The sequence below is a fragment of the Streptopelia decaocto genome (assembly GCF_964273445.1).
Source record: "Streptopelia decaocto genome assembly, chromosome: 17".
Lineage (NCBI taxonomy): Eukaryota > Metazoa > Chordata > Aves > Columbiformes > Columbidae > Streptopelia > Streptopelia decaocto.
Window position 1 is genome coordinate 7,265,073 of NC_138672.1, and position 18,962 is coordinate 7,284,034.

Sequence of the window (18,962 nt, forward strand, 5' to 3'; positions counted from 1 at the left end):
ACTAAGGCAATAGAAGCACTTCCTCTGGGGTTCTGCAATTTAAAATCGCATTGCGTACTTTCTGGGATCCACATTCCATCTCAAAGCCTCTCAGTTCTTCCTCTCTCACATTTACTAACATAAACCCCAGGAGTTATATCCAAGCCATAGAATCAATTTGAACCACGGTGGTTACCTTTGTGTGACTCTGCTTGCAAAGCCCTTTTCTGCCTTCAAACTGCTATCCCTGTTCTTGATTGCCTCAACTTAATATAGCAGATAGATGACACATAAAATACATCCATATTGTTTTCTTTAAAGTACAACCTATTTTTGTCTTGCAAGAAGGCAAGGGGGACAGTTCGGGTGGGTTATAGTGCACAAACATCAATACTAATTAGTTGCACCATAAAGGAATGAGGTTCTTGTACATGATCTTGAATTCGCACAAGCTTTTCTTGTTTTGGTCTCTGCTTATTCCACATCTCATTCCTAAGGGGGAATAATACCAAGCAAACCTAATTAAACTGCTGCCATACTGATTTTCAGCAAAAGACAGCATATGTGTCCAGTTAAGCCTTGATCATCTGTGTAATAATACACTAAAATTCCATTTCATGAGACAATGAGAAAGCAAATTTAAGACAAATGAAGGAAACAACTAAGTAAGTCACGCTCATTTTCAAACTTAAAGCCCATGAAGTCCTAGCAGTGCTTACATTAGTTGTTGTGCATGGTATGGAAGAGATCTATTTTAATGCGTTCTTTAATGATAATAGTATTTAGCTTGATAGTAACTCCCACATCACATTAGATGTGAGAATGATTCAATATATTGTATGGATGATCTACACACTAAAGCTATACATATCTTTTTAAGGCAAAGCATCTGGATGTAGCTTTGTAAATAAACCAGCAGTTACAAGAAAAGCTATTTTAACATATTCTTCTCAACTCAAAGCAGAAGAGATGGAGATGCTTGAAAACATCCCCAAGTTGTACATTGGGAGAATGAGATAAATGTAGTCAAATTAATTTGGAAAAGCTTTTTCTTCTGGATTCTTCACTACAGTTCTATGCAAAAGCTCTAGGCTGTGCTACGTTCAGTATTTCTGTTCACAATGCTTCAGACCAAAGCATCAGCGTTGCATAGAAAAGCGTGCCCAAGAGGAGGAGGTGATCTCACTCAGATGTTACTCCATGCTCAATCGCTTCCCATCGTAACAGACGCTACAGTTGCTCCTCCAAAAGGAAGAATCCAGGAGCAATTTTTGCACATGCTGGTCACATCTCATGCTCTCAAGCAAAAAAACGCACCTGGGCTCTCTCACAAGTAGTGAATATTGCCTACGTTTTCCAAAAATGCTCCAACAGTGAGGTGTGTGTGGGGGGAAATCTGTGCTATTTTTGATGTGCTATCTAGCACATCACTGGCCAGCAGAGCCAGTGCTCAGTAGAGTTCCTTGCACAAAGATACTGGGATTCAGGATGCAAATTGTGAACTGTTGTCCCAAAATGAAGGACTATGAACAAAAGAGGCTGTGTTAGGACCAGTTTCTGGGCTGAAGCTACAAATGGGGAGAGCACGAGGTTGATCAGCCCCAGTTTTGGCTCTTGCACAGGGAGGAAAGGGACCAGGAAAACAGCGAATGGAACTCCCTGGTATAAATACTTTGGACTACCAGCCCAAAGAACAAGGTTTGCACGCAAGGTAGAGATCCCCATCATTCCTCAGGCCCACTTCAGGTCTCCGGTGAGAAGCAATATTGTTGATGGAGCCCAAGCAAGTCACTTCGTTGGCAGAGCCACATCAGGTGGCTTTGCTGGCACACACATTTCTCTAATAAGTTGCTATGAACAGAGCAGGTACATAATGTACCCAAGCGGGGACAGAGCACTTAAAGGCACCAATTGGTGAGGAACAAGAAAAGCTTTCAAGCTAATGTGGTTAAGACACCGCTGCAGATCCTCTGAAGCTCTCGGAACAGCAATTGATCATTTGTGCTGCTGGGACGAAGGGGGTCAGCACACCACTCAAATTCTCCTTGTGATGGGCTCACAAAAGGGTAAAGGAACACAGACGAGCTGTCAGGAACACATCAAGGTGTGGAGTATCTCAGCCAATACGGTACCACATGTGTGAAGTTCAGCACATCATTTGCTTTCCCAAATCTGTTCACCCCTTCCCATTCCAACTCAGTAACGTTTATCTTACCGTAGTTAAAGAAACCTTCCCAGCTGCATCCAAGAGAGAATTTAGGATTCCTATGTATCTCTCCATTTGCAAATTCAAATCAGACTGAGTTAACCTTGTTGGTTACGGTTTAAAGAACTTTAATATCATTATTAGTTATTCTGAAGGACTACATAGGGCTGTAAAATGTAGGTGATAATGATGCAGATTTCCAGTAATACCTGGACATGGAAAGCAAACTTTGCAGCTATGTTACACGAAAGACTTGCATTTCTCTCTGGTAAAGGTCCAGCAAGAAGAGACCTTGATTTCTTTTTCCTTTAGATGTTTTAATGTATATTTGTACAGTAGCAGAATTACTTGATACTGTTTTTCTACATTTTCATAGCCCTAGATTATAAAAGTGACAACTAAACTAAATATTAGAGTTAATTTTTTAGCAGCTTATTAGAAAGACTGAATTCCGATCACCTCTATTAGACTCCAGACCTGCGTATTCAGAGTTATCTAATAAATATAAAAATAAAAAAAGCAAACACAAAGAAGAAACAAATTTAACAGTTAATTTCAGTGGCATGTCAGATGTGGCACAGTGCACATTAAAACACACAGAAAATGGTGATTAAAACACAGGACAGGCATGCTGTAAATGTGCTTACCAGCTTGAGAGAAAGCTTCATGTAAAAATTGGAGAGATATGGGGTGGGGGGGGAGAAAGAGAAAAAAACAACAGTGCATCAGTAGAAGAGGAACTTTTTCAGGCTGATGTTACTACAAAATGACACATAATCCCCTTGCTGTTGGAAGGCAAAATGGGTCACACTAACAGATCTGTGCAAAAGTTCACAAGCTGGGCCAGCGTTATCCATCAGCTGCCGTCTCCTCGCCACAAACAGCAATGGAGGAGTGTTGGACCTCTGCACGTGTCATTTAGCACTGCAGGTGGAAAAATCTGCCCTGGATTTCCTTATGTACAGCACTTACACCAACAGTGGCTCTTCTCATTACAGTAACATCTCCGAAGGGGAAAAAAAGCTTCAGGATTTGCAAATGTATGCAAGTCACTTTAGATCTTTGATACTTTGTGCTGAGATGCAGGCACGAGCATCAGCCCCTCTATGCGAGGGCTTAAGGGAAGGAGTCAGCGACCAGATACAGTAAACGTGGATCTCCAGTGATTGCTCAGCTCTCAGGCTTATGTCCAAAGGACAATATCCCTGAAATATCCCTGTGGATTGTGTACAGCGCTCTCTTGGCAGTCAAAGCCATTTAATGTTCTTGAACAATTCAAAAACAAATACTCTAGTCTCAAATGTACTCCAGCCATACAGTCAGACAAGGTCAGGACGAAGAAGCATAAAGAAAAAAAAGGCTCTTTACACCAAATTGATTCTATGACAGCATGGTAAGACCTTATTCAAGCTCCTTAAAGGATATACATGATCTAATTCTTCAGAGGTTACCACATTTCCTGGTACAGAGCCAAAACAATATCGTTTAGCTACTCTGGCAAAGCAAGACTAAAAAGAATACACGCTCGAGGAGCCTGCACAGCAGCGTGTTTGCCTCTGCCCTCCATCACCTGCACACGCAGCTCCCAGCAGTGCTGGAGGGTGCCAGGAACTGCCCAGGAAGCACCAAAATTACCAGATTCCAGTGTCGCAAAGCATTACGACAGCTGCAGTTCAGGTTTTCCAAGCGATCAGAGACTGACAGGGCTCCAGGGCTTTGCTGCCCTGGGCCAAAGAGCGCGAGTCAGCTGCCGTGCAAGATATACAGCCGGATTATTAAAGGGAGAATCAAAACTACACGCAGGCTCCTCCTGCAACCTGCCAGCAATTTGGGGACAGTTGTGAAATGCTCAAACTACGCAACAAACTTGTAAGTGCAAAAATGCACGTGTTGTGCTAGAGACAGCTGAAGTGTGAAGGCTGGCACCGCCTGTCGCTCTGGGCAGGGATCGGTCAGCCCTTCCGAACACCTTTCATTCAAGAGTTCGCCATTATTTTGTTATCAACGCTCTCGGATATGGTGCTCTCAAACAGATGCTCCATTTTTAGCAAAACCACAGTTCTTTAGGATTGGATTAAAAAAAAAGGTGGCTCCACACCTATGATGTTTTTGGACAGCATGTTTTAAGAAATATACATTTTTCAAAAATAGCAATTATAATTAGTTAGAATTTGTACAGTAATGCGTGCCAGCTACCCAAGGAAAAGATACGGCCTTGAAATAAACAGTGAAATATTCCGTGTGAGCTGATGCATTCAGCAGCAACACAGCAACTTCCCTCTGAAGTTCAGTCCATTAGGAAGTCAACACATGATAATAATCACAATGCAATGGAGAAATTCGCTCTCTCGGCTACAAGGCCGTTAAAAAAAAGGCAAACAAACCCAATCCATTTGAGGGAATAATCATACAGGAAGGAGAAAGAAAGAGCTGCTGAAGAAACTCAGCGTAGGCAGCTTTTGTTTGCATAATTGCTTTAGCAGTCCTGTGAACTTTAGCATAGACATGATCAGCACAAATTGAGATCCTTGTACATATATACAGACAAGACTCATGGTGCAGAATAAGTATTTACCTACGAAGCACTCTATAAAAGGCAGGAATGTATGCTACATGCGCTAGTTTCTAAGCGCTACTCGCTCTAGATGCACTACACTACTGCAGGGAATCATCTGCATCAAGACTATTCTTTTGCTGTAAATCCAGCAAATTTGAAAGGCATTCTAGACACCGTAGGCCAAATTCTTACGCTGTTAAGCATGACAAAAATAGAGAACTTCCATTAATAGCAATTCCAACTAGTACATCAGGGATTGTTATAATCAGTACAAATAAAGCAGATCATAGACTGGAAACAATGAAATGCTGAAATAAGTCATATTTACGGTTTGCCATTTCTGAAATGTGTTCATAGTTTTACATGACGGTGATTTGGTTTCTACAAACAAATATAAGCAGACTGGAAATAAATCTGCATTAAACACTAAGTAACTACTGTTGCCCATTCTGTTGGGTTTTCACAGCTAGAAACGTGCTCACAGCTGCTGGGAGAACAGGGGCATTTTTCCCTTGAATGATCAAATAAACTTCATTTCTTCAAAATGAGCAAATCAGTTTCAAGCTGTCAATTTTAACCCAGCCTAGCTTAGTCTTGCAGGGAAAATATGAGGAGCCTAAGAGCCACAAGCTTCAATAACACATGAGAGAGCATGAAAGCCAGCAAGTCCATGTGTTATTGGACAGTCACGGCCACCAACCTCACTTACAGAAAACACAGTTGAAATAAATCACAACCAAGAGGTAATTTTCTTTCTTATTGGTTGTGTAACAATCTCCCCATAGTCGGCTTTATCTGGGTGTCAGATTTAGAGGTCACGTATCTTGATTCCATGAAGTATCATTGTTACAGATAGTTCAGGAAGGTTCAGAAAGCTCTAGGGAGTTCCATGGCCGAGGCAAAACGTGTCGCTGCACGGCTGGAAACCAGGGGCTGGCTCATGATGCTCAAGACCGCATCCATCAAATAATTTAGAATCAACACGTGGAACCTGTTTGTAGTACTTACTCTGAATTTCACAGGTCCAGCTACTTTAGTTGTGCCAATTTCAGCATTTCCAGAACTAGCAGACAGATCTTTCCTGCGCATAACACAACTTGCCTCCCACCAAATTTTCCTTGTATGTTTTTACGAAGCGCATTTCCACGGCACACTCTACCGGCGTTGTAAGTGGGGTTAGCGACTGTGTAGCAACGGTATGGGGCTGATCACACCATACGCGTGGACTTACAACATATTCCCTAGCCTCAATGGCACACGTGGGTGTCCCTAAAGTCCTCTTCATGAGTTCTTTGTGAATATACAAAGATTGTGCCTGCTGCTGAGTCGGCAAGAGAAAACACACATCCGTTACACTGGAGACGAGCACGGCACCGCTGTGTTTACTGCTTCTACAGCAAAAGACAGCTTGGTGTTTAACTAGCCTTTAAGTGCAAGCTTCCTAGAAACTAGGCCAATGTTAGAGCGTAGCATTCTGACAAAACCCAGAATTGTTATACTTTTAAATACTAACTTAAACACAAAAGGTCAGAAAACATCACACTGTCCGTGCTAGAATAAACCATGGCTTTAACGACCCCACCCGCCAAAAAATCCTGGTCTTGGCACAGATTTAGACACTTACGTTACAATAATGAGTATTTCCAGGGGTAGGGAGAGAGCAGGTTGGAGGGGGTGGTTTGTTTGATGTTTCTGCTCACAGAACAACAAACCACTGATCAACAGCGCGGGGGTGAAGGAAGAGGCCGCACAGCGCGTTACAGAGGGATGTGAGGGGGAAACATTAACCGGTGCAATGGAAATCAAATCACACTGTAACGAAGTCAACAACTTCCACTAAAAAGGAAACCACAAAAGTCGCTTCGTGTGCCTTATGGAACCGTCTGGACGCTGGAACTTGGATAATAACAGTAATATCCACGTCCCGGCTCGCGGATCCTCTCTGCTCGATCACAACCCAGGCGCCGAGGCAAGAGAGAAAAGGCAAATTCACATAACGCCACACGGAGCAATTCAGAGGTGTAAGTTCTACCCCTGGATGCTGTTAGTTCAGAAGTTTTGCTCTTTAAATAAAGGTGCTGATGTTACTGCTGCTATAGCAATAAAACAAAAGAAGACAAAATTAATATCAACTAGCAGAATATCGAGTTTTCTTTGTCCTCAAAATGGAATTAGAAAAAGCAGAGCAAGCATAAATGAAATTATGACTTATGTAAGTGGTTCTGCATTTTTTTGTTCACTTCTGGCTTTAACTTCCCTAAAGAGACAGAGCTGATTTCAAGCGTTATGTTACTTTTATTCTGCCTTTTTAAAGAGTTATTAGAAACAGCACTCAAACACTGTGTAAAAGAGACTTTTCTCCCCCTCCTCTTCTAGCTCTGATCTGTGATAAGTGCTGTAGCTCTTTTATGGTATTCTCTATAATGGACATTTCTGCTGTTGGAGTTAGAAGATAGAAATTTTGAGGAAAATACAAAAGTGTCATTAGAAAACCACAGACACTTAGAGGAGTCTGCACCCGACTTTATTTCTTTTTTAAACAGACTAGGATTTCACACTGGCAGCGATCACCGATACAGGTATTGGCGCCTCTACATTAACCTTGCATCTGTTGTAAATTGTTCAGGCATCTGCTTCCTTCCATTGAAACAAGAATCATTGGATTTTTGGTTTGGATGAAGTATTAAAACCAGATTGGGCACAGGACATATAATTACTAATTATATAATTAATTTTAACAGTCAGCAGTGATTTTTCCACTTTAGTATCCTAATTTCTGTTTTCAAATGTAACATAAGATGCTAACCCAAAACTTCATAAGGAAATCACTAAAACATACAGTCTATGCAGACACGTTCTGATATCAAAGATTTCATGGAGGAATCGTATGGGAATCCATCCACTCACTTGTGTTCCAAGGATCAACTACAATGTGCAGTTCTGCTGGTATTTATCCTGTTAAGCTCTTAGTATCTACCAGACTTGTTCACACTAAGTAGTTCCTTTTCATGCACTTCTTGCTTAAGCCAATGCAAAAAAGGAGCATGATCCTGTTTCCTCTCAAATAAACAAACTGTTACCCTGGCTTTTGTAGGAGTTAACAGTTTATCAACAAAGCCAGGAAGGACCTGGCTTGACATTTGGTTGAATACTCTAAAGTGACACTCAAAATGCCCTGTGGTCACCTTCACCGCAAGGTGTCTGGCTGGAGCGGAATTTGGCCTCCAAACAAAACCAGCAGTGCGGAGACAATATTCAGAGCAAATGAAATTATTCAGTGTCCAAAGCCAAACACCCGTTACATGGTGCTCCCTGCACCCCTTTTCAAAAGTTGCTTCACTGATGTACTTTTGTACAGAGCAGGTTATAGAGGAGAGAACTCCTAAGTTCTTCGGTAAGATCCAGTTTTCACAGCATCACTGTTCACGCTCCTGAGCGCAAATCATCACTTTGGGATTTCACAGAGGGATGGAAAAGAATTGAGAAAATAAATTATAAAATTTAATATGGGAAAATCTTTTAAAAAAAAAAAAGCTTTTAAGAAACAAGTTTTCAAATGGGACAGAGCAAGCTGCCAGAACTTCGCAGCCTCTCCAGCTCATTATTTCTAGATGAACCAACCGGCCTGAATTTGCCCCTTGGGACAAAACAGACGATGTGAACGCTGGTCTCTGACCCTGCGGGGTGAGTCAGGCAGGAAAAGTATTTACATCCAAACACCCGGGTAGTTATAACAGGGGAAGGAAACGATACAGAAGAGAACACAGTGAAAGGTTGAAATGAAGATTTAGCAATAGACTCTCCTTGCGCATTTTTAATGAATGTGTCAGCAGAAATTTGAGGGATCCCAGAGAAGACTATCGGAAATTGTTGCCACTGGTTCACCTTTCACACAAAGCATTGAAAACTAATATGGTAAACAGAATTTGTAAGACTTGCTTGGACTTCTCTATTAACACAAAACAATGGCCTTTCTTCAGGAAATATTAAAAGCGATTAGTTATAATTGCTTATAAGGCCAAATCCTGCCACTGAGGCAGCCGCTGCCTGACACGCTCCCAGGTTTGCTGCTGCAGAAGCAGAATCGAAAGCCTGTTTCCCCCCCTAAAAGCCACAGAGAAAAGATGCTCTGAGCCAAACTGCAACTGGGAAAAGGGACATTTACAGAACCTGCCTTTGGACGACTTTGAAACTTCCCGCTTCCCCAATAAAACACACCACAACTGTGATATTTCAGGTTCTGAATGTCCCGTTAAATGGCAATTCCCTAGCAAAGAAGTGAAAATCATTCTGTATAAAACACCTATTTTTTTTTACTGTACTGTCTGCAACCAGATGAGTCAAAATCTTGTTTACAGCACTGTTCTCGGTTCTCTGCAATTAACCACTGAAGTTTCCCACTGAAATCATCTCTACTTTTCTACAACTCCAGCCCTCAGCCCTAAATGTCAGTGCAGCCCCTGGAGCAGAATTGGGGCTTTCTCAAGTAGTCACTTCCCTGCTCTCACAGCCTATAGCCCGCCCTAAAATCATGTTTTAAAATACTGAACACTTGTGTCTTCTCCCTGTAGTTGTTACAGGAGGAAATAATTCTAAGGACCTCAAGCTCGGAGCCAAAGCCACGCTCCACCAGCACAACTGTGCCACCTGCAAGCTTCTGGAAAGATAAAGTCCTTGAAAAGCATCACCTCAAATATTTAGAGCTGCTGGGAACGTTACATTCAGTGTCCCCCTACTCTCCACCAACATGGCAACCCTGGTTTAAAGCACGCGCACCCTATAAACAACTTTATTACCACCTAGAATCAGTTCATCTTTCCCATCTTGCCTGGTTTTATCATCTTAAGACTTAGACTTACTAAGCAAGCCAACATTGTGGCACTTGAAGCACCAGCTGAGGCCGAGTTTCTGGCACAGAACTGCACACAGACACGCACGTGGCCATAAAGCACCGGGAAGTCACCTTCCCAGTGCCATGGCGAGAGGTGTCGGGTCATTTCAGGGAAACGCCTGAACTTGCACCAACTCCAATCAGAGGAATTATTTTCTAGAATCCCTCCTAATTTACTCTCCCCCTGTGATGTGTATCAAGCTGAATCCGCCTGTCAGAGGAGAAAACTCCACGCATTAAGGCAGAGAACACACAGCATCGGGATCAGAGCGAACCTCTGAAGGGTGCTCCTCCAAACCTGCTCTGCCACAGACATACGCAGGGCTACTAAATTAATGACTTTCTACGTGAGAATCACTTAATGTTCAGCTCTTCCTTCCATACTTTGGACAATCCCTCCTCCCCAAAAAACCCAACTGGATAATTTCCATCAGCAACTGTACTTTTTGTGGTTTCATTGTGGGGTTTTTGACTACAAATGGCTTTAGGGGTTGGGATTCCTTGGATTTGTCTGCATGTTATGATAAAACACAACAGATTCATTCACAAAACAAAACAAGTTTGTACATAACAGAACGTGCAATAAAAGCGCAAGAAAGAAAGGAAAGAGAAAGAGAGAGAGAGAGGTATCCAGAGGAGAACTTACCCCGCGCTTTAGGCTCCTGAAGCAGTGGATTTTGGGTTTGGAGGTCATGAACTCGTTGAAGCGATGGGAGAGGGGTTCCTTTTGCTGCTTGGGAGACTGGGGGCCGTTGGGAACAGCAGAGGGTGAGGCAGAGGCAGGGGGAGGAGGAGGGGGCTGATGGGGGGATGTTAAAAGGGACATAAGCTACGTATAAGAGATGGAGAAGTGACAGAATAAAAACCAAAATAAAAAGATAAAACACAAAACGAAAATAAGCATCAAAACCAATATTTGAAATCCAGATTTAAAAAAAAAAAAATCAATTAAATAATTAAATATTATAGGCCATGGTTCAAATGAGGGGGAAAGCAGTTTTTAAGAGTTGTGTTAAATGAAGAATGTGATAAATGGAAGTTTTAGTAAGTGATGCAACAGAAGAGTAACGGAAGTATTTTGACAGGAGGCTCATGCAGACTCTTCCATGCAGTGCTATCCCCATAAACTGCCCTGTTCTCTCTCTGGACAGCTCAGAATAATGCACATGGATAGAGCTTTCAAATACCTGAATTTAAATGGATCAGATAAGGAAGGTACCTTAGTGCCCAGCAGTGTTTCTATTATCTGGAAAACAACAAACCACGTTCCCTCCTGCTTTCAAATGTACCTCAGCAATGTGCCCCCTTCACTTCTACAAGTTATTCTGTCAATTTGCTCAGGAGTTAGGTTTTGTTTCTGGCTACACTGATGGAAGCACCAGACAGCGTGTTCTCCCCTGTACTCACACAACAGGAATGACCCATTTTGAATAAGTACATTTTAAAACTCTGTAATTAGAAGTAGGGGTCAGAGATCCAAACAACGAAGCTGCCCTGGGCTTCCATCAGTGTTACTGAAAACAGATTCAGTCCAGTCGCCCTGACACATTCTGGTAACCCCAGATAAACGCTGCCATGCATTATGGTATAAAATATGACAGTGAAATGAAAAAAGGTTTAATGGATACATAAGTTAATATGGTCTTTTAAAAAGTCAACTGCTCAGTTAGTTATGCCCCGTTAGTTGTGCTTAAGAACGAATCGCAGCAATTCCTTGTTCCCAGCCACCCGACTGCTGAACCCAGTGCACAGACTGAAAAGATAATGCAAATGGAAAGCCAAGGACAGTTTTAGAAATGTCAAAACAGTAATGCCACGTTATAGCTTCCCAAAAGTAACGTTAGTTAGCACACATGGCACTAGGTAAGCACTACACAACTCCTTCTCTGAGTTAGGAACAGAAATGGACCATGGCAGAGACATGACAACTAACATTAAATTAATATAAAAACTGCAACGTAATTAAAAAAATTATACAAGAAAAAAATCTAAAGATATAAAGAAACTTAAGCAACCGAAGACTACAACAAAACACCATATTAAGAGATCAGTTATTAACTTTCTGAGTCTAAAATCCTCTTTAAAAAATAGTAATTGCCAGGATTACTAGACAAGACAGAGGTTATTTACTACACAAATACTAACACCAAATTCAAGTTTGCAAGTCAGTACCTTATTTTTCTTGATGAATGGCCATAACTTGCCCTTGGATTTGCTACCAAACTTCGGCTCTGACTTCCCATCCCCTCTGGAGTTGGACAGGCTGGATTCCGAGATCGTCCGCTTCATCGGCTGCGTGAAATCCTCAAAGTCAATATCTCCCGGAGGCTCAAACCCCGATTTAAAGGCTTCTATGACCATCTGTGAATCCTGAAATCGGACAGATCCAGTACAAGTGTAAACATCTCAGGTGAGGGCTGTCATCAAATCGGTGGCACAGAACAACAGGACGAGGACAAGAAAGTTCCCCTGTGCGGGTCCAGGCTGGGAACAAACACCCTTCCAGAGCCCAGAATCAACACACGACTCCACCTTCTGCTCCAAGATCAGGGCACTTGTCTTCATCTTCAGCCTTTCCTCACCCGGGAGATGCTCCACTCCCTTCAGCATCTTTGTTGCCCTGCGCTGGACTCTCTCCAGCAGTTCCCTGTCCTGCTGGAACTGAGGGGCCACAACTGGACACAATATTCCAGATGTGGTCTCACCAGGGCAGAGTAGAGGGGCAGGAGAACCTCTCTTGACCTACTGACCACCCCCTTCTAATACACCCCAGGATGCCATTGGCCTTGCTGGCCACAAGGGCCCAGTGCTGGCTCATGGTCATCTTTCCAGTTTTATAAAAGCGGAATTAAGCCATTTCTGTTAACATTCTGTTTTCTGACTATAGGCATAGGACCTGCTTGAATAAGAATTGGTGATTATTAGGTATCTGGAATTACGCCCAGCATCTTCCTTATTCTATGTAGAAGGCTACGTTTCAATTGCAGTATTTTAAAAAGTAACTATCCTACTAAAAGGAGAGAATATTCCTAAAAGAAAAAATGTGGCAGTAGAGGCATTTCTGCGTATTAAGTAGATTTGGGAAATAATCTCAGCACATCCTGCCTCAGACAAAGTAGCTTGGGACAAGAAGCTATTCTTTGTTCTAGTCCTATGACTATAAAGCTCTTGTGCTGCAGCCTGGACTCAGGATTTAAGTCTCCATATACAAGTGATCAGTACTAAAGACAACAATCAACAATCCAAACAACGCAACACTTACACTCTTGTGATCAACTGATTCTGCGGCCTTTGTTATCTCATCCAGACACTTTCCAATGATGGGGATCACTTGGCGGTCGACCTCTGCGAAAGTTTTCATGGATTCACCTATCCTCACGATTCTTCTTTCCTCCATCTCTTGTATTTTCTGAAACATTCAATTTCATTCCCATCAAATATCAAGATGAACTTCACAGTTTCAACCAACAGATTATAACACGATCCAAAAAGGGCACGAACAGAATGGCCTGTTTCACGTTAGACTGCCAGAATCTTGTGGAGCGTTGTCAACTTAAAAAAAATCCCCATTGCATCAACCAAACCACAAGCAACACAAACTCTTTAGTAAATAATTTATTTCGACATCTAAGAGAAAGCGCTAGAGTTCACTGGTAGTGAAAAGGATACATCTGCAGCACTTTAAGTGTGCTCACCTACAAATCAGAGCACTTACCAGATCGATCTAGTGTTAAATACAAATACACTGCAAAAAATTTATATCTGATGCCAGGGATAATTTGTCTCAAGACATTGGTTTGAAATACCATGAAGCAAAAGAGGAGGTGTCCCTTTAGCCAAGAAGTTCCAGCTATGGATAAGAAAATGCATATTTGCTACACAAATATCAGTTATTTCTCATGAGATGATAAGCATGTGACATTTTCTCTCTTAAAGTGGCTGTATTTTCCACTTCCGATGCTTATGACCCATTACAATGGAACAGTCATCTAGAACTTCTGTTCTACTCCATTAATCTCTCTTTGCTCAGTCAAGCACAAACTCAGATCTTCAGTCACTATAAATCTGATGACTTTTTTGTTCCTCCTCTACGGTCTTTCTTTAGGCACCCTAAGCTAGAATCAGTGAGCTTGCTTAAACCCTTTGACATTCACTAGTGCAGAATTATTGTGGTTTAAATTTAAACATCTTCAAGTCTGATTTGAAGACAGGTTACAAAGGGCTGTGAGGCTTTACAGATGCAACGATGCCCAGCCAACTCCTGCCCCAGCAATGCAAATAACGCTCTCATTCCCCAGCTGCAAGGACATGAGAGGTTAACAGAGCAAAACTGAGAATTTCAAAGACTATCATAATTTTCATGACAATTCAATGTCACCTTCCTTATATAGTATTGATCACTTGATATCTAGTCTAAGAGAAAGGGACAATTTCTCTGCCCAGCTCTCCATGTCTTGGGTTGCAGACGGCATCTAAAATTTGCTAACAGTGATGAAATCACCAAAAATAAAAGACAGGGTCATAGAATGGAGGTGATGTGCAACAGGCTCCTCTGTTCTCATCACAAGATTCTGAGCTGCTCTGGATCAGTGACCCTCACCTGGAAGATGTTTGGTATGTGTGTGTAGTAATGATCATGCTGCTCGCTGTTGAACTTCTGTAGAGTGGAAGAATATTCTGCTTTGCTGTCTTCTGCCATTTGATGTCGCAGCTGGGCTTGCTGTCTCGCCTACAAAAATGCCAAAAGAAATTTATGATTTATACTACATTGACAGAAATTGCATTGTTACTCCTTATGTTACTATCCTCACCAGTAGACAGGACAGGAATATGAGGATATGGGTCACTGAAGGCTTCAGTTTTTGGTTTACTCATATTTTGTCAAACAGTCCGTCTACATCGAGCATGAGCCCGCAACATGCGCACTGCTGTTCTTTTCTTGTGTTACAACATGCTATTTTCCATGAACCAGTTTGCATTCCGTGAACAGCCTCTGCTCGTACTGCGTGTAAAACACTGAACCAAGTCTGCCCCTCTGCCAGCCCAGCTCGCAGGCTGCGCGTTCTCTGTGTGCTTGTGGACACCCTTCTTGCTCCACCAGATGCCTTGTTGGGTGGCACCAACTTTTCTTAGCAGTATTTTTTTCAGGAAAGGGAAGCATCAAAACAACACAATACAGTTTTGTCTCATTCCACATGCTTTAGCCAACATAATCATGACAAAACTCGTGCTCCTGCTGTGCTGTCTGCAGAGTCCTTTATCTACACATCCCCGAATAGCACTGGTATGAAGTGCACAAGGAAAGGGAACCCTGAGTAGCAGCCGAGACACGATCCTCTTCCTATTTTTACCCACACAGATCATTTGCTTTGCTATCCAGCACAGCACAGGGCAACTAACCTCACTTCTTTCCCTAGAACAATCTGTCCCCGAGTGACCCTTCTGTATTTTCAGATTCCACCCCTTACAATTCTGCCTCCCAAGGCCTTCTGTTATCTGTTTTGCTGCCCAAAATTATCCCCCTACTGCGTACCAGCCCATCTGTTTGTTTTAGTTGCATTTTCCTTCCTCACTCTTGGCCTTCACACAGCAGCTCTTCCACCTCTCCCCTCCTACCCAGCTCCCTGCACCCGTTTGCCTTCGCTCCCTGTCCTGCCCCACTGGTTCCAGTTCCCCTCTCTCCCAGTTTGCATTGACACTGCTGCTCCCACAAAACCCCACAGCTCTTGACCAAACACCTGCTCCAGCGGGAACTTTGCCATGGATTGGATTAAGCCCAGGACTTGGCTTTGTAAAGCTAAACTACCCTGAGTTCACACTTGTTTCTCAGGCACTCGGAGCCTCCTGACCCGCTACTGCTGACTTACCCTTGAACAGTGCTGCGAGTGTCCAGAAAATATTGTGTTCCAATCACACCCTTGATTCCAGAATAACACCATCAAGAAAGAAAGATTGCTTAAATATATATATATTAAAATATTTTGGGGAAGACAACACAAAATTCTAGCACATTCTAAGCGGGCTGCCATAAAAAGTAGTTCAGAATAGGGTTATTCTTTGCCCTGTTCCAAGCAGACAATAGTTTCCTGACAATAAATCCATGAAATACCAAATAATGGAATATTTTAGTAATCATAACTGGAAGGTAACAAATTGTGCCAGAAGGTTTCAAATCTCAATTTGCAAAGACATAAGGCTCCCTCCCAGTTGTCCACCTCACACATCTCACCTAATAATTTATTTCATCTCAATTCAGCTATTTCTTTTGCAAGCACAGTCAGCTGTATGAATTTCCAACACCTCCTTCACATTTTTCCTACTAAAATAATTTAAGTACAATGAGAAAATGCTGGGCACTAACTGCATAATAGGAGATGAAACAGTAGCATCAAACGGAAAAGCCTGTTGCTACAACCAAGTAAATAAATCCAATAAAAAGACAATTTCAACTTGGCTTGTTCCCCAGGAGTTTTAACTGTCCACTAACTCCTGTAAAGGATCCACATATAATTTCTGAACATTTACCTGCTGCAGTGAAATTCCAAGGAGCCATATCAATAATTTTTCTGCCCAAGTGCTATATAGCTTATTAACGTCATCATCCACACCCTAATATACAACCACATTAAATATGAGCGGAAAACAATATAACCTTGTACTACAAATACAAATTTAGCAGCAAAACAAAGGCATGGAACGGCAGACAGCTGTACGGGCACCGTTCGCTTGTCCCCCAACCCTTCCCCAGTCCCAGCTGCTGCAGATCAATATCCATTTGTGAGGCTCATTCTCTTCACCTACCTAAGAGCAACCCATTGTCTGAGCGACTCCTGCAGCAGCCCCAGCCCCACTCGTACAGCTGTCTCTTTTTTAATAGTGCAACTCAGGAATTTGTCCCTTGACTCTATTGTCGAAGCAGAAAAACAAGAAGTCCACTATTACACATTTCCAGGCAGACCCAGCAAACACGAAGCCATCAGGGTTCATCTTCATGACCAGGCTGACTGGCTGGATATGAGCAAAGCAACTCTGACCTCAACGTACACAGGAACAGATGCTCTGTTTCCAAAACTAGCTTAACTGGCCCTAAATAAGAGGCAGAAGACAAGTAAGTAAAATTGGGTACATTCCAAACCCAAGATTTCTTGTATGAGAGCCCCAGTGATGTTTTGCTTCTCCTGGCCATTTAATGCACTTGGCAAGCTTCAACCAGTTTAAATATTTTTCCAATGAGGTATTTGGATCTTAAAATAAACATATTTTTTAGAAGTCTAGCATTTTTTTAATATTTCATTTGAGTATGTCACTTACTCTAACATCATCACTTCCAGTATTAACAGAATTCTATTTCATAGCTGGGTTCCTGCACTCTGCTAAAGCACAGAAGGATAAAAAAAAGGTTGATGACATTAAGTTTCCCATTCAGAGTAATGGATGCTGTGGCCTGGAGCTGCACAGAGTCACAGGAGCTATTTCAGGAGTAATTTATAGTTGAGCTTTACAGAAAATACATTTTTGCCTTCTTTACTGCTCACTTGTGCATGGAAACAGCTTCAGAGAAGGTTTCTCTGGGCTTCTTAAGAGTTAACGTTAAAATATTTACTCTGAACAGTATTTTCAGGAGGAAAGGCTTTGGAATAATTGGTCTCTGGAAAACCAGACCACGAATTCAGATAGAAGAGGTTAACACTGTGGTGCAGGTTTCAGTCACCAACCCGTCTCCTTTAGCCGGGCAGGGTGAGCAAGCAGGAGCTCGTGTTGCCAGCACCACAGGTGAAACCACAATCCAGATCTTCCACAGGCTGCCAGATGACTCGATCGTAAGAGATGTCAAGACTGGGTACTCAAAATGCCACAACAAAAAGCCCTGCCCCTTGAACGGGAGAAAGAATAAGGTCACCTTTCAGCATCGTGAAAAAGCAGAAAGTGCTCTGTACAATTGAGGGGAGAAGAAGAAAAGCTGTTTGCTTCAATGGGTGTTTCTGCACATGTGCAAGAGAGGCACGGATTTTGTACACTCCCTCCACCCCAAACACACCTTTGTAACATGTTTGTCCCCAAAGAAACATGCACAGTGTATATGTACATGTGTGTGTATATAATATACATCCTCCTCTGCAAAGTCTGGTTTTGTTAAGGCAGTTCTCTGAACTCACGGCAGCGACAAAGCCATAATGCCACATACACCAACGCTCGTGTCGGCAAGAGCAGCTCTCCCAAAACCAAAGAGCCCAGCACCAGCAGCACCGTTAACCTGGAAAGCAGCACACAGGGACACTCCAGCTTTCCACCGCCACAGCCATCGGATTTGAGCACAACCACACCAGGGGTGCTTTCTATAAGTAACGCTGAAAGAAAACACCAGGTAAAAGAAGCACAGCTCTGATGTACTGAACTAGATAAAAGCGCATTAGCAGCAGGTCAGGTTTGTTATGCATGACCTCTTCTCTCACAAAACCAACACGGAATTGGCATTAAACAGAATCAAAAGCCAACTTCTTTCCTTCCTTTCGACAGCCTTGCTTGTTGATAAGGGAGAACACAGGGCAGCAGCCAACTGCAGGGCAGGAATAACTTTCCAAGTATTGATGTTGAAAGATGTGTAGACCTGTGGCTGTCTTCAGCACTTTTAAAAACTCAGGCCTCAACAGCACTTACAACACTAAACTCAACAGCCATGTGAACTGGCAACACACACTATGGCTTCTACATCTTCTACAAGGTAGCAGGAATAAAACATTCTCTCAAGATTATTTTACCCACATTTCCAGCAGATTCTCTACCTAACCACCCAGCTGCAAAAGCCAGATGTTCCAACAGCAGCAAAAGTTAGTTCCAGATGTTTAAATGAGTCCACATGGAATCCAGGATGGCAGGTCCTGTGATGGATACTGGGCTGGGACACTGATGCTCCCAAATCCTTCATGACCGAAGTACCTAGGGAAGTATTGCTTTCCCCTTTACAATAAGAAATTACAAGAAAGCAATCCTGAAGGTGTGAGAGAACAGCGAGCTGCTAAGCAATATATACTGCCTCTTCAAGAATTAAAAATATTAATCCTTGTATAGTGCTACCTGCAAAAATCTTCTCCTGCCAAAGTCCAGTTTGATATGAAAGTCAACTGGTAATGAAGCGTAGGAGAAATTTTGAAGAACAAGTACACTTTCTGCCATTTCGGTCTCCAATACGGAGAAGAATGAAGGATATTTTGCTGAGAACAATTTTCTAAGACACATTCCAGAAACAGCAAGAGGGTCAATAGACACACTGTCTTCTGGGTTTACACAGACAGAAAATGCAGCTCCTCGAGGCTGTTATGGTGGGAGTG

The 18,962-nt window shown here is 42.4% G+C and overlaps 1 protein-coding gene across 18 annotated transcripts in view; it reads right to left on the minus strand.

Annotated features, from left to right (window-relative positions):
- FNBP1 (formin binding protein 1) overlaps positions 1–18,962 on the minus strand; it is an 82,389-nt gene that overhangs the window by 12,480 nt on the left and 50,947 nt on the right. For 3 of the 18 annotated variants that reach the window (XM_082067742.1, XM_082067738.1, XM_082067729.1), the window contains exons 7-13: positions 14,234–14,362; positions 12,896–13,042; positions 11,806–12,003; positions 10,280–10,462; positions 5,974–6,063; positions 2,833–2,847; positions 2,645–2,680 (exon numbers count right to left, since the gene is read on the minus strand). In XM_082067742.1, coding sequence (XP_081923868.1) covers positions 2,645–2,680; positions 2,833–2,847; positions 5,974–6,063; positions 10,280–10,462; positions 11,806–12,003; positions 12,896–13,042; positions 14,234–14,362 — 798 coding nt within the window. The remainder of the gene's footprint in view (positions 1–2,644; positions 2,681–2,832; positions 2,848–5,973; positions 6,064–10,279; positions 10,463–11,805; positions 12,004–12,895; positions 13,043–14,233; positions 14,363–18,962) is intronic. The other 15 variants (XM_082067732.1, XM_082067731.1, XM_082067736.1 and 12 more) reach the window with 13 other exon arrangements.